Here is a 27,696-nt window from a genome sequence, read left to right on the forward strand (position 1 = left end):
TGGCCATGACCATGTCTCCTCTCCTCCTTTAACCCTGTAGAGACTTGTCCCACGTTTAGGATAAAACTCAAGTCCCGGTCACGACGGTTGACACGGCTCTGCAAGGCATGTTGCTCCCAACTCTGGCCACTGGCCACCTTCCTCTCTCTGCCCTTTTGCTAAATTCTTTAGTTTAGCTCTTCTCAACCTCTGGACTCTTCCTACAGGTTCTCCCTCTATTGTATTGCTAGTCTCCCCACTTCTTTGCTTGATTAACTTGTTTATCAATCGGGGTTCACATTACTGGCCACTTCTGTAAGAAATCCTTCCTCTGACCCTGTAGTCTAGGTTCCCCCTTATATATATATATATATATATATATATTCATACAGCAACTTCTTCACGGCTGTCACTTAATAGTTATTTGTGCAGATCTTTCTGTCATGCCCATGTTCCATTCTGTATTTTAAGTGTCATGACAGCAGTGAAAAGGTATGTCTTGTCTTGTTCATTGCTGTGTCCTCAGCACCTGGTCCCGCACATAACAGGTGCTCAATGAATATTTGTTGAATGAATGAAAGTATCTTTCTACCTGAGTTGACTACAGACACTAGGCCTTGTGATGCAGTGGAGAGTGTGCAGACTTAGGACTGTATTTGGATTCAGCTTCTGTGCTGGAAAACAAGAGAAACAAGCCTCTTCCATGCACCGAGGCTCGCTGTCCTCATTGGTAAGCCTACTAGCACTTACCCTACCTATGAAGAAAATGTGCACACAGTGTGGCCCGAAAACGGCGCTCTGCACTGTTCACAGACGTACTACTGGTAAGAGTGTCTGTGTCTAGCTTTAGCTATTCTGTATGTGTTTCTGGGAACAAGTCTCACATGAAAGCAAGCTTCCCGCCTTCTTCCTTTTAGAAATCCAAAGAGCAGCGGGAACAGGGAACAGCTTCTCCTTGGTGCTGAACCAGGTCGCCAAGCAAAACCATTTTACAAGCATTAGAAACCTGCATCCGATACCATGCAGACGGCCTCAGACTGAGGGAAAACATACGACCTCTCATCCTGAGAGTGAAGCACGGCTGCTTGGTGTCTTCCATTTGACTCTTGACCACCTTTGTTTTTTATATTTGTCCATTCTGATGCGTGTGGCTATCAGGGTTTGCATTCCACTGTTGAAATACAGCGTGACTTATGAACCGTAACTGCAAATGGACAAGGGGCCTATTTCTAGTTTTGGACTATTACTTGCCTTTTGTGTGGACTTACTCCTACATCTAGGGGAGACGTTCTGACCATGGAGGGTTGAGATCTGAAGGCAAGTGCAGTTAAGAGGAGGTAGAGAAACTTGCTCACATGGAACAATGTGGACTATGCTGTGTGGGGAAGAAATGCACACGGGCCAATCACACAGAACTCCTGTGAAGGTAGGGACTTTAGTGTAACCCACCGTCACCAATGTGTGACAACTCCTGAAAAAATGGGACATTCTGGAATTAGACAGAATACTGCTCCAACTCACCTAAGTTCTATCCCATTCATGTGGATAGACATTTCATGTGAGATACTGGAGGAAATCACACTAGGTACACAGGACAGTGGACAGGGTGAAGTGTACCCAAGATATGGAGAGATGGGTCTTGATGCAAGAGTTCCAGATACGTAGAAAATGCTGCATAAGGCACGGTTCTACTGCTGGCTCTGATCATGAAATTGGCTCCTCAGGCTGCTGAATGACAGACATATTACGTAAATGCGTGTCATGCAGCCCTCAAATTAAGAGCACCCAGTAAGATTTCCCTCTTTTTTTACAGCTGAGTAGTATTCCATTGTGCAAATGTACCACAGTTTTTTATCCACTCATCCCTGATGGGCACCGGGGCTGCTTCCAAATCTTGGTTATTGTAAATAAAGATACAGAGAACAGACTGACAGCTGGCAGAGGGGAAGGGGGTTGTGAGGGGGAGATGGGTGAAAAAGATGAAGGAATTGAGCAGAGAAAAACACACACTCATAGATTCAGACAACAGTATGGTGATTCCTAGAGGGAAAGGAGGGTGGGGGGAGGTGGAGGAAGATACAGGGGGGTGAATGGTAACGGAAGGAGACTTGACTTGGGGTGGTGAGCACACATTATAACATACAGATGATGTGTTACAGAATCGTACACCTGAAACCTATATAATTTTACTAACCAATGTCACTCAATAAATTCAATAAAAATGTTTAAAAAGTAAATAAATGTAAAAAAGAGTGCCCAGGAATGCAGAGAAGTTAGCTAAGTCACCTCTGAAGAATGGATTCTCAACTAGGCCCCCAGCATGGACTAAGAAGAATTTCTCAGCACAAATTGTAAACATATTACAAACGCAAGGAAATAAATGTAACATGCAAAAGATTTTTTGAAAATAGTATACCTTGGCAAAGATTTGCCACATGAGAAAGACAAAAGTTTAAGAGAGTAACAACTTTGTATTCTCAAGGTAATTACTCAAAACACAAACTTACTAAAAGAGAGGTAATGAGGCGACAGACAGAGATAAAAGGGGATTTTATGAAAAGAGTACAAGCCAGCAAATAATTCCATTGCAGAATTTAGAACTGCATGACAAGCAGTAAAGAGGAAAATCACCCCTAACTTAAGTGGAATTAGACCAGTGAAATAGGACAGTAGTTCCCAAACCTTGATAATTATCAGATATGAGGGGGTATGTACTTACCAAATACACTGCTGGGGTCAAATATAGGAGATTTTGACTCAGTGAGTCTTGGGTAAAAGCTAAGAAATTTGTATTTCCAAAAATACCCTGAAATGATTTTGAAAATCAATCTGATTTAGAAACTATTAAGGTGAGTGTGAACTTGAGACAATCACTGAGCATTTAGAGGGAGGGAAAAAAAAGTCAGCTGACAATGACTCAAGAGAAAAAGACGGACTAGAAACGAACGCAGTCTACGTATCGCAGGCACAACGGGAGTAAGTGAGGACCGGGGGCAATCAGCACCGATGCAACAGAGCCAATTTCAAAAATATGTACCGAAGAAAATCTCCTTGAAATGAAAAAAAAAATACCTCTAGTTTAAAAGGTTTCACTGTGGACTTTGTGAAGACTGACACGCATTTAGATCCACTGAATATTCCCCCCAAAAAAAGAATCTCCCCAAAATCCAGGAAAAAGGAATAGATCCCGCACAAAAGAAAAAGATGTCAGTGGGATGTGTCTTCATTGTCGGGGAGAATGGTTACGCTGTGACCTCCCAATTATACGACGCGCCCAAGCTGTCAGTCCTGAGAGAAGACAGTGCCGAGACGTTTACGTTCTCTATGGTAACGGAGATTAACCAACAGAGTGAAAACTGAGGAATGCAAACATTGTTAAATAGCATTGTCTCTAAGAAAAATGTAAATGCCATTCTTGAAACAAGAGGTCCAAGGAGATAAGAATCAACATCTACCTACTACAGACTGGGACAAAGATCCCAAAGTTGAAGAACAAAACCTGGGAGGGAGGGGGGTGAGTGGGGAGCTGGGGGAAGGAAGAGTGGTCATCTTTTATTTGTTCCTAGGGCTGAGCCAATAGATACTGTTTTATTCTTGATAATAATAATTTGAGAAACAAAGGTGCAGATCATAGGGTTTAAACATGTATCAATGTAATTTAATAATTAGATAGTAACTATCAGAGGAACCTAAAACAAGTACCACAGTTTCCAAAATACCTGGAGTGGCATGGGGGGAGGGAATCAAAGAAAAACTCAGGTCACACAGCAAACTAGCCCTTCCCCGTTTTAAAAAAAGGGGGTGTGGGGGGAACACAGGAGACAAAAAATACTGAAAAGTCAAATGTAAACTAAGGGAACAGAAGAAAGAATAAAATAATCAGTTTTTGTAAATATACATATTTATGAGTCTGATACTATATGCACCAAAACGTTGGCAGTAATTTCTGCATTGTGAGTTTAGAGAAACTTTAACTTATTCTTGCATAACTATTATTTTTATTTTCCGGCAATGATTACATATTACCTATGTGATTGAAAATAAAACACAACCCAAAAAGTCCTCTTCATTCATCTGAATGGACACTGATCACGAAGCCACTCACTGAAACTAGAAATGACCAGCATAGCCACAGTGGCTGAGATTGGCATTTGCTGTGATTATGCGATTTGTTCCACTAATTTGACTCATTTCCCCAAAGAGGATGCACAGGTGGTGTTCATTTATTTAGTCACAACACTCCTTACTTTTTTTCACAACTGTGCTCGTCCCTGGTTTTCTCAACAGAGCCGTTGCTGGGGTATGAAAGTGCCCTTGGAGGGTGGCTGTGTACGTGTGTGCAGAAGGTGGGGGACCTTGGCTTCCAGCCAAACGAGCCTGGGTCCTCTGCCCTGAAAGGCTGTGAGGGCTTACTGATGGCATTTCAGTTCCCCAGCACCCAGCACTGTTATCTGCACTCAGTCTCAGCCCTCAGAATTGCCCCCCCCTAAACCTCAGACTCCAACCGCACCGAGCAAGTCATTTCTTAAATCTTGCTGCCACGCCCGGAATGCTTTACCTTATCAGGGGGAGTCAGGGGTCCCTTAGAGGGTCCATAGTGCCCTCTCCCTACCCCCTTAGCTATCTCATGTTGTACTGTGACTGCTCAGCGATCTGTCTTGCAGAGGAAATGTCTGTCTCACCAGGAAGACCTAGGATGCTTGCCGGCGGGGAATGGATGGTATTTGCCTCCCAGCATCAGCGCAGCGCCTGAAACACAGAAGGGGCTCCGCAGACAGCTGTGCACCTCGGCTCCCAGCCCCGTCTTCCCTCACTGGCATCTCTTTGCTTGGTGGGGGAGGTCCTAGCATCTAAGTGGCAGCCTCTCGCTCCACGGAGCTCCACCCTGTCCCTATGCGCACAGATGGGATTTTTACACAACAAAATAAGTTGGCAGGGCCTCTCCGGCAAATGCTGTGCTCAGGGGCTCCAGCCTCACTGAAGATCCTCGCTATCCTGTGCTTTCCTCGCATCTCTACCTCCTGCACGAAGTCCCACCACTCTCTGGAAAGAAGGGGACACCAAGCTCGCTCAGCTTCCTGTATCATGATTCCAAATGTGTCACCACTGAAAGAGAAGGGATATTCACAAAGGCCTGCTGCGAATGGCAAATACTCCCAAACTGAAAAATCGCCTCACTCACGCATATCTTTTAGAATATGAGCAAGCAATGATTCTTTTGTCTTACAAATTTACAAATGAAGGCCAAGAAAGGAGTGTCTTATTTTCAGGACAGGTCAAGAGAGTATTAACTGCAGAAGGACTTGACTTAGAATAAATAAACTGTTAGAGACACTCAGAGCTCAAGAGACACTCTAAAGAATTGTGGTTTATGCACTTGACTCTCTGCCTGCCTCCTCTCTGATCACTGGCCCTCTCGGCCTTTCCTACTATGGAACCTCTGTGTCCATCACACCGTACTCAGCATCCAAATAGCTCAGCACCATGCCTCTCACATGCACGTGGGTGTGTCCCACACCTTCATGCCACCCTGCAGACCAAGAATTATCCTCCAAGGCGTTGCTCAAATGCCAATGCTTCTGCAAGACATTCTCTAATTACTTTGCCCAGAGTAAGGAATATAAACACAGTACTAGGGCAGCTATTAGTACTATGTCATTGTATTAGAATGTATTTATTTGTACATCTCCATTTATGTATTTATTTAACTAGACAGCACCAGTCAGTGAGCTATTGGAGGACCCAGCCTGTATCTGTTAACCCTGGGATCCCAGACAGTGGCACTGCACCCGGCATAGGCTAGATGCAGAACCTCTCCTTGTTGCATGAAAAAATGATGGAAAGATAAAGCCCAGGTCTTCATACTCAGCAACAGCCATGCTTATTTTATATTAGAGAGATGACACGTTTGTATTTGAGAAATGTAGGGAAGATACCACAATTAAGGGAAATAGATGACTCTTACTGTCAGGAAGTCCTTCTGAAGTCTAATCTGAGTAACATCTTTCATACTTCAAGCCTCTTCTTCACTCTCTCTTGCTCTCTGGAATTACAAAATGTTGGTCTTCATCATTTTTCATACATTTGAAAATTATTCTAAATTATTCTCTGCTAGTCCCAACTTACAAAAAATGTGATATTGAGAATCTCAATTTACTTTATTCTTTGTGGAGACCAGTGTTCAAGTCTAGATCTCTTTTTAAAATATTTTCTCCTGTGGACTGTCAGAGGCCTTTGCTTTTACATCACAGTTGTGGGGCCAGAGCTTCCTAGCTCCAGAGAAGGCACAGCCATGGCTAGCGGAAGAGCAGCCTTCTGGAGCTCAGAGGCCCTTCATCTCTTGGACAACCTTTCTGACATCGCTCAGTGAGGACCCCTTTGTAGTCTTGCCCGCCTGTGTCCAGGCTCTCCTCCCCTTCCACTTGAGTATGTGACTCCGTGGATCTCCATGAAAACCATGTTTTCCCACTCTCCTAATAGTGCAAAGGTTTGAGGTTGGTTTTCCAAGGAATTGTCTTTCTGCACAAGCTAATTTGTCCCAAGTCCCAAGTATAATGTCAACTAGTACCTGGAAAAAGATTTTCAGCAATTATTAACTATTCCACAACTTAGTGTATTGTGGGCAAAAAATGTGTTCTCCCTCCGAAATTCATATATTGAAATCCTAACCCCAGTAAGGCAGAATATGGCCTGATTTGGTGTTGCAGATATAATTATATGTATAAAATGAGGTCAAATAGGAGTAGTGTGGGCCTCTACCCCAAAATGACTGGTGTCCTTATAAATATGAACAATTTGGGTACAAACACACACACACACAGAGAATGCCATGTGATAACGGGTTATGCTACCATATAAAAAACCACCAGAATCTGGAAGAGAGGCCTGGAACAGACCCCTTCCTATACCTTCTCATTACCTCTGGACCTCCAGTCTCCAGAACTGCGAGACAATCAATTTCTGTTGTTCTAAGCTACCCAGTTTGTGATGCTGTTCCAGCATTCCTAGAAAACTTATATGTCGTGTGATATACTACATGGTTTCTCACTTTATCTTGCTATTCTGAAGGTGGCAATCATGTTTTCCTTTGAAGTTTATGCCAAATCTTCAAGTTACACCTGCTAGCCTCCACCTAGGGGAAGGATGAGAGATTTGACATGGTCCCTCTGCACTGAGGCTGGTGAACACCGAGAATGGGAGGGTATCAGGTTAGGGAGACAAGGAATACAGCAGTAAGATGTCTCTTCACTCCTACAAATCACCTTATGAGGTCAGTAGGCTATTGTTTATTCACATATTACAAATTGGTTAAGATTCAGTAAGACCAGTAATCTGATAACCACAGAACCAGAGCATCGCAGCACAGACACTGGGACTCAGCTCTCTCTGACTCTGAAGCCAACCAGGACTTTCCTTCTGGGGAAGGTAATGAAGCATCGGGATAGGTCACCAAGAAAGTTGGCCAATATCGTTTCCTTGAAGGCTGAAAAGCAGACACGTGTTAACTTTTATGGATGGGTTATGGATGGTTTTACATGAGGTCAGGAGCATGGACAATACAACCTTTCAAAGCCCCCTTTGGGATCTATGATTTTTATGATCACAGAACAGTCTTCATGAATTGAGGAAGAGCGAGCCTTGTGCTTCAGGAATTTTATCCACATGGGCCTCATTAGACATGTTCAGCTCTCTGGAGTAAGGGATGAGATGATGAGACTGAACTGGTCCCTAATAATTGCTGGCTTTGGATTAGTAATCCATGTAATCCAATGCCAGTCCTGCTTCGACACACCAGTATCTCTTCCATGCCCTGGCTCCCAAGGTCTTGCTTGAGTGGATTAAGACCCCTTAGAAGCAGGGATGCCATGCTTTCTTTAACTTCATTTCACCTTCTAGTCACCTCCAGCAGGGATAGGCTATAAAACTCTTATTCCCTTGATAACATAATGCCTACCTGAAGATAGGAGTCTTGGGCCATGAGAGCCTAGATTTAAATCACCACGAGTACCAAAATCACACAGGAAACATAACAGTTAAGGGCAACCCACAAGACACTATAGATCAAAGAGAGGTGTTAAAACTTACGAGGATAGAAACAAAAATTAGCAAGCAAGTGATGTTTTCATGAAGATACAGAGTTCTGCCTGGTTGGAAAGAGGGTGCCTTCAGCCAGAACCGGATAAAGCACAAGTTAGTGCCATGTTATGTTCAAGCCAGTCACCACTTAATAGTGACAGTTTCCGCAGTTGCTTCTTACTTTAATAATATCTTTAATTCATTTTTATAATTTTACCTAGTTACCAACACAGTGAGTTTATGCTGACTTTGGATTCCAATGTTGAAATAATGAAAAGCTACCTTTTAAAAAGGAAACTGATCCTTGATGCAGATGACACTTCCTCCCCAAAATGTTAAAAGACACTGACAAAGTTTTAAACTGTGAGGAAGAGAGAAGTTTGGATGCCGTTGTTTTTATCTTCTCTTGTAGGATTTCTACTCGAAGGAGCTCAGAGTCTATTAACAAACACAGCAAATTAACTACTGATTTAACTATTTTACCAGGCTTTGCTTTGCAGGCAGAAAGTCATTTCCAGCTGCAGGGCTGCGCTTCCCTGCCTGGAACACGTCCTACTGCTTGGGAATCGACAAGGGAGCCGGGCCCGGCTCACTGACAATTCCCTGAGTCCTCGCAACCGGTTTGCTGTTTAACATAAACAAAAAGAAATCCTTCCAAATCCAAACGCATTTTAATCAACACTCTGTACCACGTTGATTGTATCGATATATTGACACTGATACTCAATCTCGCTGGGAGAACAGAGAACAAGGAGCCACTTATCTTTAATATTAAACAAAAGTCTGCTTCCCCTCTGTCCGGCTTCACAAAGTCCTCACTTTTATAAAGACAGAAAGGGGGGGAAATGCACAAGCTGACATTTTGCCAAACAGACTTGGGAAGGAAAAAAAGATCATTCTTGAAGCCCATGTGGGGCAGGCTGATTAAAATCAGGGCCTTCCTCATATCTCTGTTAAAAAAAACAAAATGAAATTCTGGAGCCGGCCCTGCGCCTCTCAGCCTCGGCTGCGGCTCCGAGGCCTGGGCTGATGGAGCAGCCTCGCTGCCATTCTGCAGTCGGTGCAAACACGGCCTGATGGAAGGATGTGTCAGTGACTCTGCTCCTGCTTTTCTGATGGGTCCCTGAGGGTGCTTCTGAGTAACTGTGCCTTGGCTCTCACAGCTCCGATGAGGCATCCTCCCTCCCTCCTTCTCGGGACTCAACCTCAGTGTGAGAAGGCTGCCTCGTCAGGATAGCTGGCTGCGGTCGCCTGCCCCATTCTGGGCTCCTCCAAGGCACATTTTCTGGTAGCTTGTCGTTTCATCTGGGTTGGGATGTGAACAGCGGCCAGACACAGAAAGAATGGTGTTTCTGAATTAAAAAATGTGCTACCCAGGAGGCATAACCAGTATTTAATTTGCTGCCTGTGTTCGATAGACTGTGAGCTCCTCAAGGGGCAGGGACCACGTCTCATTTGTCTTTGTACCCTCGGTGACTAACACACATTCATTTGTTCATTCATTTATTCAACCAATATTTACTGAGAGCTGGAGGTACAGGATGAGAGAGGCACCAGCTTCAGCAAAGAATTAGACATTTTCTTTTGCCCCACAGGCTGGCTTGCCATGGAATAAATATCCTTTCTAATACGTTACAGGATACACAATACACACTCGAAATCAATCATACAAAAGCTGAGCTATCTTGCTCACAGACTCATCGAAGGTTGAAGATGAGTGGGACCTGCTTTTACAGATAAGAAAGCCAACTCAGAAGAAGCTGACCAATCCTTGAACTTGTGCACTTTCACCTTGAGCAAGGTGGCCCATGGAAGATAAAATACTTCAAGTAGAAACTTCCATTGCTCTCTGCCTCCCTCCGACCGGCACATCCTAACTTCGTCTGAGACATACATTTAATTATTTTTAATATTTTAATTTCCAAATTTCACATAATTCAAGGTTCTCCAGACCATGGTTTAAATAAGAATTGTGACCAGATGTAAAATAATTTAAGCAAAAATCCAGGAGGTAGAACTGGGGTTAGCATAAACTGGAAACACATGACCTTGTTTCAGTTCTCGACTCTATATTTGAGGCTCAAAGCAATGTTTTTTATTATACTTATGCTTTTGTTGGTTAGGAATCCATGACGGGCTCAGATGGGTGGTTCATCTCTGATCCATGGGTTGTCTCCTCATGGGGATGGAAGGTCCATTTCCAAGATGGCTTGCTTGTCACTGCATCTGGCAAATTGGTGCTCCATCCCTCACCTTCTGTCTTTCGCCATGTGGTGCCTCTTTTTCTAGGACCTCTGCATGGGGTTTGGGCTTGTCATAGCACAGTGGTCTCAGGGCAGTCACATTTGTTATGTGATGGCTGCTTCCCCTGAACCAGGGTCCCAGGAGACAGGAATTGGCTGCTGCCAATTTTTTAAGGCCTGGGCCCAGGAATTCACATAGCATTACCTCTGCCACATTTTACTGGCCAGAGAAGTCACTAGGCCTTCCCAGATTCAAGTGGAGGGTACCCGGACCCCACCTCTCACTAGGAGGAGTGTTAAAGAATTTATAAACATCTTTGATGTATCATGGTCTGTTCTGGATAGCAGCTACTGTATTCCAGGTTGCCGATTGTGAGGCCCAGAATGAAATATTAAACATTTTTTAAAATAGAAAGTGAAAATTTATATTTAAAAATGTGAAATATCCTGATATTTAAATATCAGCAACTAATTCAAATTTTCTAAAAAATTCGTGTGCCACACATTTACAAATATGGCCCATGCCCACCTTCATTTAAAAACTAAATCAAATTCTTATAAAGGAGTTTTAAGAAAACACTCACATATATTTAGAAATATTTGCCTACAATTAAAAATGAAGATCTTATGAGCTTTTCATGATTTTTGACAGATTTTTTTATTGAACACACACCAGTAGGCAAATAAGGGATCTTTCTATATAATTCTCTCTCTACCCACATAAGAAACTGAATGTCTCTTATTCTGAGAGTTCCCTTCTCCCATTTCTATCCTGGTCAAATCACAGCTTGATGAAAAGTGTAGTAATTTTCATTTCTTGTTGAATTTGACTGAGAACTAGAAATACAAGATGATGATGGAGGTACTGCATAAAGGTCCTGAAGGAAAGAAAAACAAAGAGAAGCCCAGAAACTAAATAAGAAGTCACTGGTATAAACAGTTCAAATCTCATATTAGAACTTCTTAAACTTTAGTGACTGGATCACTTTCTGACTGAACTAGGCAGTGTCCCAAGACTCAGTGTTTTGAATCAATATTCTAGATGCTTCCAATGTAGGTGGCCCCTGAACCACATTGCTTGTTGTCTATTATAGGGAGAGGTTCTGGAGAGACAGCAAAGCTGGGTACAGCTATAGTATGAATCATGCCTCCTTTTATGAGCTGATGGAGCCAAGAGAAGAGTATATATGGTGGGCTCCATTTCCCTGACTCAGGGAAGAAAATGTGCTAGGAGTAGGAGATAGGGTTTCTAACCCTAATTTTGCATTAGTTAGCTAACTGAGCTCAGGGGAGTCATTTCCCCTCTCATGGGTGGCCTGAGGGAGCAAGAACAGCTCCAGGTGGACTTCACTCCAGGCCAGTCAAAGCCAGCATCCAACTCCAGGAAGTAAGGGCAGATGTCAGAGGCCAAGAGCCCTATTAATTTCCTGGGAGTTTAGGACCGAGGCCAACAACAGAAGAGAACTGCTTTTGACTGTAAATAGAGCAAGACTCTAAAATTCCCTCAATTAAACCTGGCAATTTAATCCATATGTTTGAAGGCAGACACCTCGCAAGAAAATCCCCTCTGAATCAAGACTCGTACAGATTTACATGGTAGAAAAAAGAACAGGGAACGATGCCAAATTGAAAAATGACAAACTGCCACCAGGAGAAAGCCAATTTTTAATATGCCTTAACACTTTTTCTTTGTCCCTCCTCAAGCTATCTCCAGTTGAGGAATGTTCTGTATAACTGAGTAATCCTTCACCAAGATGTATGAAGAGTCAGCAGCGTCACCCTGTTACAGGAAGGACAGTGATGTATTTTGTAGTGTGCAGGTGGATACAGGTGGGTGTAAAAGGTGTGTCTGTGTGTAAGACGCCTCGGTGCACTAGGATGTGCTCAAACAGTTCCTTGAATAAGGAATTTTGAAAGGGCTCGGTGAAGAAATTCGGTTGTCATCTCCTTGGGACAATCCTAGGTTTGTCATATCCATAACTGTTCTTACAGACGATTCCTTGTAGCTATTTTTCTAGGATTGACCTCTTTTTTGAAGTCAGGGCCTAGAACATTCCATATACTTTCATAGCACCATGCCTATGTATCTGTAACTAACATTGGCTGGGTGCCTGGCACACAGTATATGCTCAATAAATGTGCTGAATAAATGAAGTCATTTGTTCACACGTCCTCTGCTTTACATGTCCAATATTTGCCTCCTTACTCAGCAATATCTGATGTCAAAGCTGCTTTCCTCTCTGAATCCTGACTGACTCCAGCAAGGAGTACAAATCCTCACAGTACCCAGCACTTAGCAAATAACAGGAAAACATTGTGGGGACCTCTACTTTGTTTCAGGCACTGCTCCAGGACCTTTAAGTGCATCAACTCTTTTACTTCACACAGTCACCTACAAGGTAAGTCCTTTGACAGGTGCAGGGCAACGAAGCCCAGAGGAGAAAGGAACTTGCCCAAGTTTCCACACATAGAAAGTAGCAGATGCTTCTTTAGCTGCCTCAGTCATAGGATTTACCACCTCACATGTGGCTTATCATGGTCTAAACATTCGTGGGTCCATGTCCGGGCTAGCCTGGAGGCTATCTGTAATGGGGCAGGGGTGTTTCTCATGTAATTCCTCAATCAGTCAATAGAGTAGGTTGAAAAACCCACGTAACGCAAACACTGAAAAAATAAAACCAAGGGTTTTGTGGTCAGACACACCTGGGTCAAGCTCTTGCCTCTCCAAACCTTAACCTTGTCACCTTGACCACGTCAATTCATGCAGAACCTTGGGTTCTTCTCTATAAAATGGGAGAAACACTTGTGGTACTTCTTGTGAGAATTAAATGAGTTAAAGAACATGAAGTGCTTATTCAAGTACCCAGCACGGAACTTAATTAATACTAATACTCGTGTAAAGGTCCGTTTGATAGCCATTCTGCCTGAGATTTGCCTGAGGGCTGGTGGGTATCCTACAAGTGTCTATTAGATGAATGAATACATGTATGTCTCAATTTGAGGAACCAATACAATAAGAAGCACACAGAGAGGCTAATTGTATTGTATTTTGGTTGTCTCAAAACAGATCTTATTTCCAGGGGGCAAGCTTCATAAAATATGCGTAGTTTAGTACTTAGACCACAGTGTAGGAGATTCTTAAATGTGGTACCAAAATAGTCATATTCATTATGGGAAACCTGCCTGCCTCTTACTGGCTTATCCTTCCCTGTTTTACTTTTCTTGGTGTCATTCCTAGTCCTGATATTCTACTTCAGTTCCTTTAATCACAGCCCACCATCTCCCTGACGTATCTCTGACAATCTCGTAAGTCAAGAACACAAAACCGCTCTTTCTTGCCATGTAGTCAAGAATTCTTCAAGACTCACTTTTCCACAACTCCATCTTTATAAGTTTCTTCCTCTAAATACTACTGTAAAAATATTAATTTGATAAATTTATACCTGTCATTGATTAAGCACAGTGAAAGCATCAACTATATAATAACTGTGGTCAACTCCTTTTAGGGGGTCTGACTGCCTCACAATGACCACAGGGGATGTCTCTGGGCAGCAAGGAAGATACATGACAAGTCTGCCGCTGGCTGTTGACGACCGGATCAAAGCTGGAACAATCAGAGTTCCTGTCCAGGGAATAGGGAACTGTGGTGAGGGGGGCAGAAAATAATTGGGAGCAGGAAGATGGGAAATTGAGAAAGCGCTTGAGAGAGGTGGGAGGTCCTAGCCATAGTCAGCAAACTTGAAAGGGGTGAGAAGTCATCTGCCAGTCTGTGACTCGCGTCACAGAGATATCATGCATAGGGAACAAAGTAGAGAGAAAAAGGGAGAAATAAGAAAGAGAGAGTGGAGTATTGCCTGGATTCTTGCTGGTTTTCCAATTCACAGTTCTACTGCTTCCTGAGGTCCTGCTGCCTCTTAGCTCTGAGCCCTGTCAAAGGCTTCTGTCTGTGTATCAGGAACACCCCAACAAGCTCCGTTGTTTTGCTGAAGCCACCTTCAGATTTCTGTTCTTTGGAACCATAAGAATCCTAACTTAATCCAGTGGCAAAACTATGATTACAATTAGGGTTATCAACAATAATCCTTATATGCATTCAACACTGCACATTTACAAACTGTTTATTATTATTAATATCTGCTACAAGCAAGCAGTGGATTAATGCTGCTGAAGCAGCCATCCGAGAACTAATAATTGCACAGCAGCTGGAGGTTGAAAAGCAAGCCAGGGAGAGGGAGTGGGTTTACTAAAACGATAACTAATTTGAGAAGCCATCAAATCCCTGGCAATGATTCTGTCTACAAGAGTCCATCAAGGTTGGGTGAGTGTACATCAGTAAGACAGTAGGGGGAAATTATTTTCTATCAAGAAAGAATAAAACAATGGGGTAGATGGATTGTTGTTTTTAAGCTGAAGATTACAAGAGGACCAAAAAACTGGCTATGCTCAGGGCGTTAGGAAAAGAAGAGATGACTACCACCTCCATGGTTCCTATGTGCTGTATTCCTACAGATGCCAATAAAGCTTTATGCAACTGTCAATTTAATAGTGGAAGTGCCACCGGAGATTCATATGTAACGGAAACCAAATGTAATAGACAACGGGGAAAGGTGGTGGGTGGGGATCTGAATTAACGAACCGTGTTTGAGAAAATGATCGAGGCTATAAAAAGATCAATAGGAAACCAGGCCATTCTCCAGGACCTACGGGTTTCTCAGTGGAATATTTTAAAGGAAGAGCATTTTATTAACTCATCCTATTTTTAATGCACCAAGAAGTGTAGCCCAGGTGCCTGTTGTAACTGCAGACATGGGTATATAATGAAATGTAAGCTAACTGCCCAGCCAGTGGATGACTGATAAAAAGGAACTTGGTCACTCTACTCAATACAGACCCACAGATACAAGAACAACAGAAACGTAGCTCCAGATGAGAAAATACAGTAATTATGTTGCTTCAGAAAATTTGGAAAACCAGGAGAGAGACAAGAAAATAAAAAGTGCCCTTAAGCCACTATCCAGAGATACCACTGTTAAAATTAGGGTGCATTTCTCTCCAGTTTTCTTCTTTCTGAGTGTAAATATATAAGTAATATATACTTTTATTTTTCTGTATATACACTATTTAAAAATAACATTTAGATCCTCCTGTATATGCTGTTTTCATATGCTTTTCACTTAATATCTAGCGAGATATTGTTGTGGCATATAATTTCAATGCTGCAATATATTCAAATTGTATGACTCTGCTATAATTTAACTAACCTATTAAATATTTATATGATTTCCATTTTACTATCTAATATGGACTAAATGTTTGTGTCTTCCTAAAATTCCGAAGCTGTAATGCTGAAGCCCTAATCTCCAATGTCATGGTATTAGGAGGTAGGGCCTTTGGGAAGAAATTTAGTCATATGGGTAGACCCCTCAGGAATGGGATTAGTACCCTTATAGGAGAGCCTGCCTCCTCTCTCTCCCCCCTCCCCCCATGTGAGCACATAGCAAGGAGGCAAGCTTCTGCAAACCTGGATAAAAGTTTTCATGAGAAACCCAATCAGCTGAGAGCTTGATTTTGGACTTCCCAGCCTCTAGAACTGTGAAAAATAAATTTATGTTGTTTAACCCACCCATTCTACGGTATTTTTGTTACAGCAGCCTGAACTAATATGCTGGGGTTTTTTTAACATTAAAATAAAGAGAGCCGCTTATTTCCACTTCCTTTCCCTGCCTCTTCCTCATAATCCATTCTCACCTTTTCTGCCCAGCTCTGCTAAGGGAGGCTCACCTCTGGGGACTGCATCACCTGTGATCACCTGCCATCTAGCTTTTGGTTGTTTACCTAGTGAGAGGCAGTGGCAAGAGGCAAGAGGCAGGAGGCAGGAGGCAGGAGGCAGGAGGCAGGAGGCAGGAGGCAGGAGGCAAGAGGCAGGAGGCAGGAGGCAGGAGGCAGGAGGCAGGAGGCAGGAGGCAGGAGGCAGGAGGCAGGAGGCAGGAGGCAGGAGGCAGGAGGCAGGAGGCAGGAGGCAGGAGGCAAGAGGTTTGCCTGTTCTTCTCTCATTCCCTCCCTGCTCAGACCGGTGGTTCTGGTACTGGCTACGCCTGTCTGCTGTGGTTACCCTGTCAGCTGACCCCTCTTCCATGGCTCCCGCTCTGCACAGACTCTAACGCAGTCCTTCCCTTTACTCCCTCCGGTTTCTGCTGTTGTTAGTCCCTGGTGACTGAACAACCCTGTGGGTTCCTTTAACTTCTGCTAAGTAATTGTTTCTTCAAACGATCTTTACATTCCCATCTAATCTGTACTGAAGTTGCAATGAACAACTTGTATAGTACATGGTCTAACTCTGTGAACATCATTTATTTATAAAAATCATAACAAAATCAGCACCATGTAACCCTCTATTCCAAATAACAAGAGGCTTAATGCAGGTAAAATACTCATGCCAAACTTGTGAAACAGAGGAATGATCTATATTCTAGAAACTTCTGTGACATTTTCAGAAAGTCTCACTCATCTAATGTCCCTCAATTTCCTTCCCTCCATTATGTTTACAAACCACATACATTTCCCTTCTTTGCAGCCTTTGCTCATGCTGTGACCATAGATAGAGTGGTCCTTCAGTTTCTTCCTACTTCCTCCCTTCCTGAATCCTTGGAGCCCCAAACCATCTCTCCTTAGAATTACTGGAGCTGTGCTCTTCAATACAGTAGTCAGTATCCACACATGGCTACTTAAACTAACATTAAATTATAAATTCCGTCCCTCAGTCACAATAAGCACATTTCAAGTTCTCAGTAGCCACATGTGTTCAGGCTACTCTACTGATCAGTGCAGGTCTAGAATATGTCCATCCTTTACAGAAAGTCATATTGGGCAGAGCTGTTCTAGAGCAATTAATTATATATGACTCCAATGAGTATTGAATCATAAATACTCTTCTATTTACCTCCAGTTGCAGAGTCAAAGTTTAATAAGGAAGAGCTTGCTGTCTTCTTTATTCTGAGTCCAAACAGTGCTGGGCACACAAGGAGATAGTACATATACTTGTTTACTTGGGTAATGAACATGACTATTTGTCAATTGAACATTAAAACACAAGGAACTATTAATAATTGAAGCCAGGGTAGAGTGAGAGTATACACTGGCCAATTTGTAGGTAGTGGTGGTAGGGATTCTTCTAGTCCCCATGATAATAAAGGCAAGAGCCCTGTGTCCTATAAAATGTCCTCCGTATGTAATCATATGTAATCTATGTAAAACCTTAGGGTTGGTTCTTCAACAAGCTACATACCCTGATCAAATGGAATCATCAAAAGGACCCAAAGGCACAGTTATATACAGAAGCTCCTATACCATCCTCTAGTCTTGTTCACAGACAATGAAAAACTGTCTTTAGGTGTTGGTACACTTTTGACTGTGATTCTGGTTGACAAAGAAACTGGCCTGTGTCAGAAGCAATTTCATGGAAGTGATAAAGCTCTATATCCTATACGGTGCCTTCTCTCATCTCACCAGCTTGAGATGACTGCAGAATTTTAACAAAAATTCAGTGTTTGACTTATTGGAACGGCCTTATAAAATACATATTTCAGCCTTCTACTTATCTCTGGAAAGAATGTGTTCTTAGATGTAGATCCACTTCTTATCTACGATGTATTCTGATCTGTGCTAATAATCACTTTGTAAAAATCTCTCTTTTAATCCTCGTAGCAACTCAGTGAACTGGTTATTTTTGTTCTTATTTTACAACAGAAAAACTTACTTTCTGTGAAGAGATGTCATTTGTCTAAGGTTAAATAGGTAACGAAGGATGGAGGTGGGACAGCAGCTAAGATTCTTTAACTCCAAAGGTCATGCTTTGGGTCACTCTGTGATAATTTATCCTAATGCTGACAAAAGCAATGCTGGGGATGAGGGACTGGCCAGGACAGGGCAGGGTATGGCATATAGCCTCATCACACCCTCTCTCCTCAAAACAGCTTCTTGTGCCCCTCAAGGCCTTTTCTGATATTTATTTGAAGAAACCTTCATCAGAAGAGGCTAGTGATACGCACAAACACTGATGGCAGCTCAGGGGAGGAGGCACACATGGGGCTCTTGGAGCCTGTCCCTCTAGCTCTTATTTGACATAAAACACAAGAATGCTTAGTGGTCAAGTGACTGAACCACCCCCAAGATGTATTCATATTCTGATGAAACCTAAATTTACATGATCAGTGCCAATCCCCATTGGAGCTCCACACTCAAGACAACTGCTTTCTTAAATGTTTCAAAGGGACTTCAAACTTAACATATTACAACCGACTTCTTCGTTTCCCAGGCAAGCCTCTGCCTCACACTGCTCAGCATATGTTCCTCAATCTGTGTCGCAGCTCAGGCCAGGGGCCTGGACTCAGTCTTGATTCTGTCTCTCCTGGCCACATCCAATCCATCATCAAGCCAAGTTAATTCTACCTGCAAACAGATTCATCCCCACTCAGCTCAGCGAACACCCCCTTAGTTCTAAACATCATCTATTCTCAGCTGGATTTTTGTAGAAATCACTGTCTGGACTCCCCAGTTCTCATCCAATCTATTCTCCACAGACTGCAAAAGTGACCTTTTAAAACTGTAAACAATTAATAAAATGATATAGGTTTCAAGTGTACAATTCATCTGTATGTTGCATTGTGTGCCCACCATTCAAAGTCAAATCATCTTCCATCACCATGTATTTGATCCCCTTTAGCCTTTATAACCCCACTCCCCCTTCCCTCTGGTAACCACCATAATGTTGTCTGTGTCTATGAGTTTTTGTCTTGTTTATTTGTTGCTTTCAGTTTTATATCCCACTCATGAGTGAAATCATATGGTTCTTGATTTTTTCTGTCCAACTTATTTTGCTTAGCATGATATTCTCAGGATCCATCCTATATAATTTTATTAACCAATGTCACCTCAATAAATTTAATAAAATTTTTAAAAAATTTAAAAAGTAAAAAAATTAATTTTATTATATTTAATATTTCCTTTGAGATTATCCTGTTATCTAATTTTATCAACATGATTCAATAAAAATATTTGTATAACGGGGGGAAAAAGGTAAATGGGATCTCATCACTCTTCCACTTAAAAATCCTTTAATGGCCTCTCATTATGCTTAATGAGACCTTTTTCCAAATTTTTAACTTGGCTTTGAGGCCCTGCAGGATCTGACCCTTGCTGTGTCCAGGCCACATGACTCTCCCTTGAGCTCTGTGGTCCAACATGTGGTCTTTGTTCAGTCCCTAGATCATGCTAAAAAACTCTTTTGTTTAGCACATGCTTTTTCATCTGTCTGCTTGCTCTTCCCCTACTCTTTACCTAGCAACCCTCATTTCTTCCTGTTACCACTTAAATGGCACTGTAAATCCCCAGTTAGGACCTCTCATTCCAGTTCACATTTTCCCTTCATTATCCTTAATACAATTTTAGAGTGCGTGCACACACACACACACACACACACACACACACACACACGCACACGCACACGCACGCACGCACATCCCGTTCCCTGTGGGTAGGACCCAGGAAGACATGGCTAACTGAGCAACGTTGCAGGGGGCAGGGCAGAGCCACTATAGAGATCCCGCCCTGTAACTGGAGAGCGGTGGCCACTTGCCCCAACCTCACGGAGTCTCACGTCCCTCTTACCACCGGTTTTCCCAACAACCAGTGGCCGGTTTCAGATCCGTGTTGGCTTTCCTTAGGTCCAGATAATTCCTAACATCCTACTTACCTTTACCCTCTGCTCCTTCGAAAGCAAAGTTGAGTGTTTATAGAAAGCAAACTTGTTCTCTACAGAACTTGACTTCTTATATCTATAATTACATGCTTTTTTGAGTTTCTTTGCTACAGTTCCAACACTCTCCCTTTTCTTCTGCCATTATAGTCAAAACTGGTCAGCAGATGACAAAAGGAAAGGAAGGAAGGGAGGTCAAAGCAGAATAAATATAAACAATGGAGCACAATTAACTGAGAATGTCAAGAAAGACTGCTGACAGGCTGAACATGTTCCAGGGCAGTGCACCGATGCTCCTGGGCTGAAAGGCAGTCCAGTAAGTGTGTGTAACCACTCACTGGGAGAGAGACTATGGGGGTGTTCAGAGAATGGATAAAAGAACAGCTAACACATACTATGTTCACTAAGTATAGATACAAGACAACTTTTTTAGATAAAGCAGTAAGAAAGAAGTAGTTATAATGAAGCTGTGCTGTAGAGGTGGCATCAAATGAGACAGGACCACATGCTTCTTTTTGTAACATCCATCTCTTCTCTAGGGTCTAAAATCAGTTAGGACAGGAACCATTTCTACTGCATTGCCAACTGGAACTCTAATACCTGGCATGGAACTTGGCACAAAGCAATGATGAAATCGAATCACAGGGTAGCCAGGCTTATAACAACAAACTGGGCATGCCGTCTAAGAACATGGGCTCTGGAGAGAGCCTGTGTTCAGATCCTTGCTCCATCGCTTCTTAAACCGTGTGATCTGGTTTAAGTCTCATAATTCTCTATGACTCAGTTTTTTCGATCTGCTGAATAGGGAGAATAATGGCTCCCATCTCATAGGGCTGTTGTGAGGACAGCATGATCATGCAAATGAAGTGCTCAGAACACTGCTGGTACATAGTAAGCATACAATAAACGGTAGCTCTTATTGCTGCTGTTGCCATTCACTGTGTGGCCTCGTGTGGGGCTAAGTATTCTGGGTCTACGGACCAATTTTGATATGACTCTAGAGAAGATAAAAGTCTAAGGGTTTGGAATACTCATTGGGCTAAAGGATCCTTGAAGGTAGGGACTGTCTTGGCCTAATACAGTATCCCCCACATAATAGATGCTCAATAAATTTTATCACATTAAATATGCAACAAGCCGCCCTTTTAAGATCTGGGACGGAGCTCCTAATGTGAAGCCATTCTCCTACCTTTGGAGAAACCAAATCACCTTTTCCTTTCCACCTGGGCAGTGGGATTTCAGCCAAAGTCAATACTTTCAACATCCGTACCAAGGGACAGAAAGGTAAACTCTTTCTCAACCTTTTCTTTCTAAGCTCAGGGCTTAAATAGGATGGGCTCCCTAGAGTCTAAGTAGTGATTATTACAATTACCTTTACTGTCACAGGACTTAGTACCTACCAGGAGATAGTTTAAGGGTGAGAGAACTCATGTACTGGCAGTTCCTAACCACAGCGCTGGATTAACCCAAGGGACTGTAGAACTGTCTCTCACAACTGAAACTGTCAAGCTGTCATAATCTTAACCCTTATTATGACACAGAGAAGAGAACAAAAGGATAACTTATTTAAAGATTAAAATTGTGCCTATTTTATGGCGTAACTCATTAAGCTTTTGGAAATTCAACTTTCAAGCCCTTTAAACTCAGTTTTGTCTCCAGATCATTTAAAGTTAAAAAACAAACAAAACCCAAAACAGGTGAGGTAAAAAGCCTGCTCATACCACAGGAGGAAAAATGGCAACGTGTGTATGAGGGAGCCAGTTTTTTAGCACACCTCAGACCCAATCTTTGTGCCCACAGGGATTTTAGCACAAAGGGTAGGTAATTAAGGAGTTCATATCTGGCGTTGTGCGATCACCAGAAAGTCTAAATAAAAGTATAACCATGCTAGTTGGGCATCGGCGCCCATTTCTACCCTTTCAATAAGACAAAGAACTACTTTCACGGAAGTTTTCTCCTGAGAAGTCGTCAAGGTAACATTTCCCCCTTTCAGCATGCGTCCTGGAAGAAGAGAGTGGATCTCCTAAAAGCCAGCATGTCGGCCTTCTGTAAAGTGACCATGAATCACTCACGCCAAGAAGCCTCAGTAAATCTTTCGCAGCTGGTCTACTTGTCAATTTCAGGGACTACGCTGTTTGTCACTAGCCAGACACATAGTAGGTATGCAATGGAAGCTGCACAGTGAGTGAATGACTACGCATGCTTATTCTATTTTAACATCCTAAAGCACGTATTACAGTGTTAGATACAGACCATACTCAATAAGTAATCCTTTGAAAAATCTGAAGGGAAAGACTGGGTAGACTTTAGACTTTACACCATCAATTAACATTTTGAAAGGCAAGAAGACACACAGATGGTTGAAATATTACCTTTGAGACTTTCTTAAAGTCCTAAGGGACTGTGGTAATGGGTGTCACCCACTTTCCTGCTCTAGTACACACATGTGCATGGGCGTGCACAGACATCCTCAAATGCGTATTCCTGTATGCACTTAGATAACACGGACAGGAGAAAACAACCATTTGTGTATTTGTTAATCACAGCTTTGTTTATACAGCATTTCTATGGGGGAGGAGTAATCATTTGTGAGCTTTTTAAACCATTGTGAGAGACATTTTTCAGTTCATTCTGTGAGCAAATACGATGAGCCCAAGTCTAAGAAATTCAAGCCTGGAGAGCTGGATAAATAAGTATAAATGAATTCATTTGACTGAGTGACATTTTCATTTAATTAAAGTAGAAAACCAGCTCTGAAACAAATGATTATTGCTGACAAAGAAGCAGAAACAGGTCCTTAATTAATAAATTCCTAATGGTTCTTCTGTGGGCTGAGAGGACTCTAGTGAAGCAGCACATTGGGGAGGAGAGGAGACGTCGGGGAAACAAAGAGAAGAGAAAGGGGGAGAGGAAGCACAAAGGTAATGCGTCTTTAAACTTTTAGACACAGAAAGAAAATTAGAGACCATTTATTTATGCCTTAGCACATGTCAAATCCTGCCAGACCAAAATCATTCTAGGAAAACTCTCTGTGTAGCAAAACAAATACCCAAGCCTCCGGAAAGGATCCATTATTTAAAAAAATACAAAACAAATTTAGGTCAATGAAATTTGCTCTGCTATTATTTCATTTCTTCCTCATAGTATGGTCTGAATTTTAAGGACACAAATGACTTACGAAAAATCAAGTTCCCTGATACTTAGAAGTAAGGATAAGCACCCGCATACACAGTTCACTGTGAGCATGAACCATGACAACCAACCGGCACAAGGAATGGGAGGAACCGAAAGGTCCCATCCAATGCTGCTCATGTACGTTCAGACTCTCCGTATACGGCCCTCATCAGTGTTTAATAGTTCTTAGTGCTATCCATCCATTTCATTTCTCTGCTCTAACTTGGAAAGAGTGAGCCTTCAGCTGTATAAATCAAAGCCACATCAGCTCTTACACAGCAGACATTTGAAACCTTCGAGGTCACTTTTAATAATTTTCCGCGCACTCATTTATGCCGAATCAATTTCAATTAAATCAATTAAAATGGCAACTAGCAAAATGTCAAGTCATTGATCTAACAAGATTAAGATTACTCAGGATATTCGGGGGCATCAGGAAATCCAGACTGGCATCTCTGCTTCATTATGATATCAAGCTGGGAGACAAACAAGTTTGATTTCTTAGTGCCCCAGTATCTCAGGTATGAGGAGGCAGCTCAGCAAAACCACACACCTCCCATTCCCAGCAGCCCCAAATAATGGACAGTGGAGGGTGGAGAGCGGTAACTCTGTGTGAGAAGGAAGCTATGAAGAGACATCTTAATATTTACTGATTCTTAATCTATCGCCACAGGTTTGCCCAGTCTTGAGTCGACTTCTCTCCATCCCCACTTGCAACCGCCCTCACCCAGGCTCATTATCTCCCACATTCATTAACGTGGCAGCCTCCTAACTAGATGTCTGGCCTGGGTCACCCCTCTCCAGAGCATCTCCTTATCTTTTGTTATACAAGTCTGATCAGGATAGTTTCTGCTTCAAAGCCTTTTGGTGGCTCCCCACTGTCCTAAGGAACTTTGAATTCCCCAGGGAGAGTAGAAAAGCTGGGTACCTCCCTTACCCTTCCAGCCGCACTTCCTGCCTCTCCCCTCCCTTCTCGCTCACCCTTGGCCCTCTGACCACACCAGCCAACCTGCCCCTTATTCCTGGGAGGCACCAAGCCTCCTCTTCAGCCCTGGCCTCAGACCAGGCTGCTCCTGCGACTGTGACCTTTTCCCTTCCCGCTCCAGTTAACGCCTCTTCCTCTGTTAGATCTTAGCTTCCTGAGGGAGGTTTCCCCGATCCCCTGGAGTCAGGGAAGTCCCTTTGCTTCTTCACTCCCCAAAGTATAATTAACATTCCCTTTCCCATCATTCAGCTCGTTTCTGTGCTCCCTTGTTTGGTGAGCATCTTCTCCATTAAAATGCAAAATCTATGTATTTGAGAACCATGTCTGCCTTGTTCTCTGAATTTCACCAACACCAATAAGGGCCGGACACACAGCAGAAACTCAGTAAATATACCATTTTTTTTTTTTTTTTTTTTACTAAATAGATTTCATGGCATGGTATATGCCTCTCCAAGGTTCTTATTGTCTTGGCAATTTTATATTTGATGACTAAAGGGAAAATAAACACCCTACTAATTATAGCACCTGGCTCAATTCAGAGGCCACTTACTCTTGAAAACTTTCCTAACACTGTATATTCCTTGTGGGTTGGATGCCATTTCTAACAACCCTAGAATTCTATGTTTACCTTTGTCTTTCCTTGCATCTCTTCTGCCTGACCTCAAGGGTAAGGACTGTTGTTCATCCCTGTATCCCTAACACATAAAATACAGTTCTGGGCACATGGTAGGATCTCGAGAAATGTTGTTTGGATGAATTACTGAATGAATGACTGTGTAATAACTATTATAAAGGGATAAACCAAAATGGGGGATGCTAAGAACGGAGGGGGGTTATTTCAGAGAAAAACGTATTTTTATTCTTGGCTGGGGGCACAAGGCTGGGACATCACAGCTTGTCGATGACCTACGGGGAGACGGAGAGACACCGTGCACCATGCCTGGTATTTGAGAGCCGCTATGAAGCAGGGGACGGTTAACGCAATGGGGTAGATAGGATTCCCCAGAGGGCATGAAAAGTGAGAAGAGTTCAGAGGACCCATTGACAGGGAGCACTGAGGTCTGGGGAGGGGTAGGGCAAGGCAGCTTGCCGCCAGCCTCAGAAGGAGGCATTAGAAAGGGAAGAGGGGAACCAAGAGGGTCATTATCATGGTCATGAAAACAGGTGAGTACCAAGGAGGAGAAGCTCAGCGTAACCAACGATAAGGCAGAAGAGGTGAGTATGAAGAGAAGGAGATCTGAACACCAGATTTGTAACACCAGTAGCACAACTAAATAGAAGACAAGAAGAAGCCTGGAAATTCAAATGGTGTCATTTGAGAGACGCTAGAAAAGGCCATCAGACATGCTTCCGTATGCATAGAACGGAACCCAACTGGCTCAGGCTTTCTTCCCCAGGAGCTGGAAATATTATGAGATTTTCTTTCTCAGAAGAGAGGCAATAGAAGCATTTCTCAATGACATTTGAGGAAAGCCACATCCTATTACCTGTACAAAGAAGCTAAGAAAAATTTTATCAAATTAATGAGTAAACTATAAATATGTTTGACTGAACTTATTTTGAGACAATGTACTAGAAACTTTTAGGAAAACAGGGGCTTCTTAACATGGTGGTGCCTCCAGGAAGTATGAGGTGGGTCTGCTATAAAGATACAGTAATTTTCAGAAAGCCTCCAATACAAACCTTAATACATGTTTTATATGTATTAAAGCCACTCTCTAATACTGTTAATCTACTTTTTTTATTCTAAGAATACCGGCCTGGCAGGTTTTTGGGTTTTTTTGAAGCTAAACATATATGTATGATACAACCCAGCAATCCCACTTCTAGGTACTCACCCAACAAAGTAAAAATTGACTTTATACAAAAACCTGTATGCGAATGCTTATAGCAGATTTGTTAGTACTTGCCTAAACTGGAAACAACTCAGATGTCTCTCAACTGGGGAATGGATAAACAAATTGTGGTATATCCATCCAATGGAATACTAAGCAACGAAAACGAATGAACTCGTGCTGCGTGCCACAGTATTAATAAATCTCAATGCATTGCAGTAATTGAAAGAAACCAGACTCTATGATTCTACTTACATAACATTCTGAAAAGGGGAAATCTAAAGGGTCAGAAAACATACCAGTGGTTGCCAGAGGCTGGGCGTAATGAGAGGGGTTGACAACAAAGGGGTACAAAGGAGAGTATTTTTTGAAGCATGGAACTTTTATATCTTGACTGTGGTGGTGGTTACACAACTGTATACATTTGTCAAAACTTGCAGAACTATGAGCTAAAAGTGAAAATTTTACCATATGTAAATTATACCGAAAAACAGTGAGAAAAAGAACACTCATCTGGCAATTAGGAGAGCTGGGATCTAGTCTTAGTTATGGCACTAACTAGCTGTGTAACCATGGACTATCCTCCAACCCTCTGGGTCTGGTGCCCGAATCTGCAAAATGAGATTGGAAAATTTCTCAGAGTCTATTGCTATGTTTTATAAAGGCGCCCTTCTTTAAGCTAGGTGGTGGGCCAGATGGCCTATTTCAATGCAGATGAACACTGCAGTTGCTGAGGTATCATTGCGGGGGTGACCGGACTAAAATACCCAGTCTGTACACATGGTTCCGAAAAGTCTTCTTGGATGGGAAAGTAGTGTTTCTAATTTGTGTTGTTTCAAAAGATGGAGCTTTGGGAAAGTCCATCTGGTCATGCAATTCGCAATTAAAATTTGACACATATATTTGGACAATGTGGAAAAAGTCTTTTGGGAAACACTAATGTTTAATGAGCTATAACTGGCCTCCGTAAACAATCATGCTCTTCTTTATTTTTCATTTTGTAGACACTAATTAAAAAGGCATTTGAAGATGGATGTTTTTACTGCCTTAACCTCCAGTGGGAACACTGCTTCCTACTGCATGAATTTACCTCTCTCATAATTGCTGCTACATTTTTATACAACCTGTATATCTGTAGACAAGAAAGGCATTGAAAAGGGGCCCGGAGTGGCTCCATACTCTTAGTGCCCCTGAGGTTGGAGAAAGCATTTGCAGCTCAGAAGGGAAGATACTAAGTATAAAAACAATAATCTTGATGAAAATAATATCAAAAGTTTATATTTTTAACCTTGTAAAGTAGAGGCCCACAAAGCATGCCTAGCAATTACGGTTGTAAATAGTGTGTTATTGGAACACTGCTATGCCCAATTCATTTAGGATTGTTTGTGGTTGCTTTCACACGGCACGACCTGCAAAGACTAAAATACTTACTATCTGGCCTTTTACACAAAATACTGCAAACCCACTTTTGTAGAACACGCTGGGAACTATGCTATATGGCTTCCACATGACATCTCACTTAATCATCTTAGCACCACCATGAAACAGGAATTATTATTCCCATTTGACAGATCAGAGGTTGTGAAGTGTAATGGGTGAAATTTGCTATGGAGTCAGACAGACCTACACTATGCGTTTTACCAGTTGTCC

General features: G+C 42.3%; 1 protein-coding gene across 3 annotated transcripts in view; it reads right to left on the bottom strand.

Annotated features, from left to right (window-relative positions):
- SAMD12 (sterile alpha motif domain containing 12) overlaps positions 1-27,696 on the bottom strand; it is a 276,682-nt gene that overhangs the window by 96,320 nt on the left and 152,666 nt on the right. The window contains exon 5 of one of the 3 annotated variants that reach the window (XM_081117396.1): positions 5,870-6,022. The exons of 1 other annotated variant lie outside the window; for it this stretch is intronic. In XM_081117396.1, coding sequence (XP_080973522.1) covers positions 6,006-6,022 — 17 coding nt within the window. In that variant the 3' untranslated portion in view covers positions 5,870-6,005. Of the gene's footprint in view, positions 1-5,869; positions 6,023-9,963; positions 11,177-27,696 lie in introns of those variants that run through there. One more of the 3 variants, XM_081117394.1, reaches the window with a different exon arrangement.

This window comes from Miniopterus schreibersii (genome assembly GCF_964146895.1).
Source record: "Miniopterus schreibersii genome assembly, chromosome: 17".
In the NCBI taxonomy this organism is placed as follows: domain Eukaryota; kingdom Metazoa; phylum Chordata; class Mammalia; order Chiroptera; family Miniopteridae; genus Miniopterus; species Miniopterus schreibersii.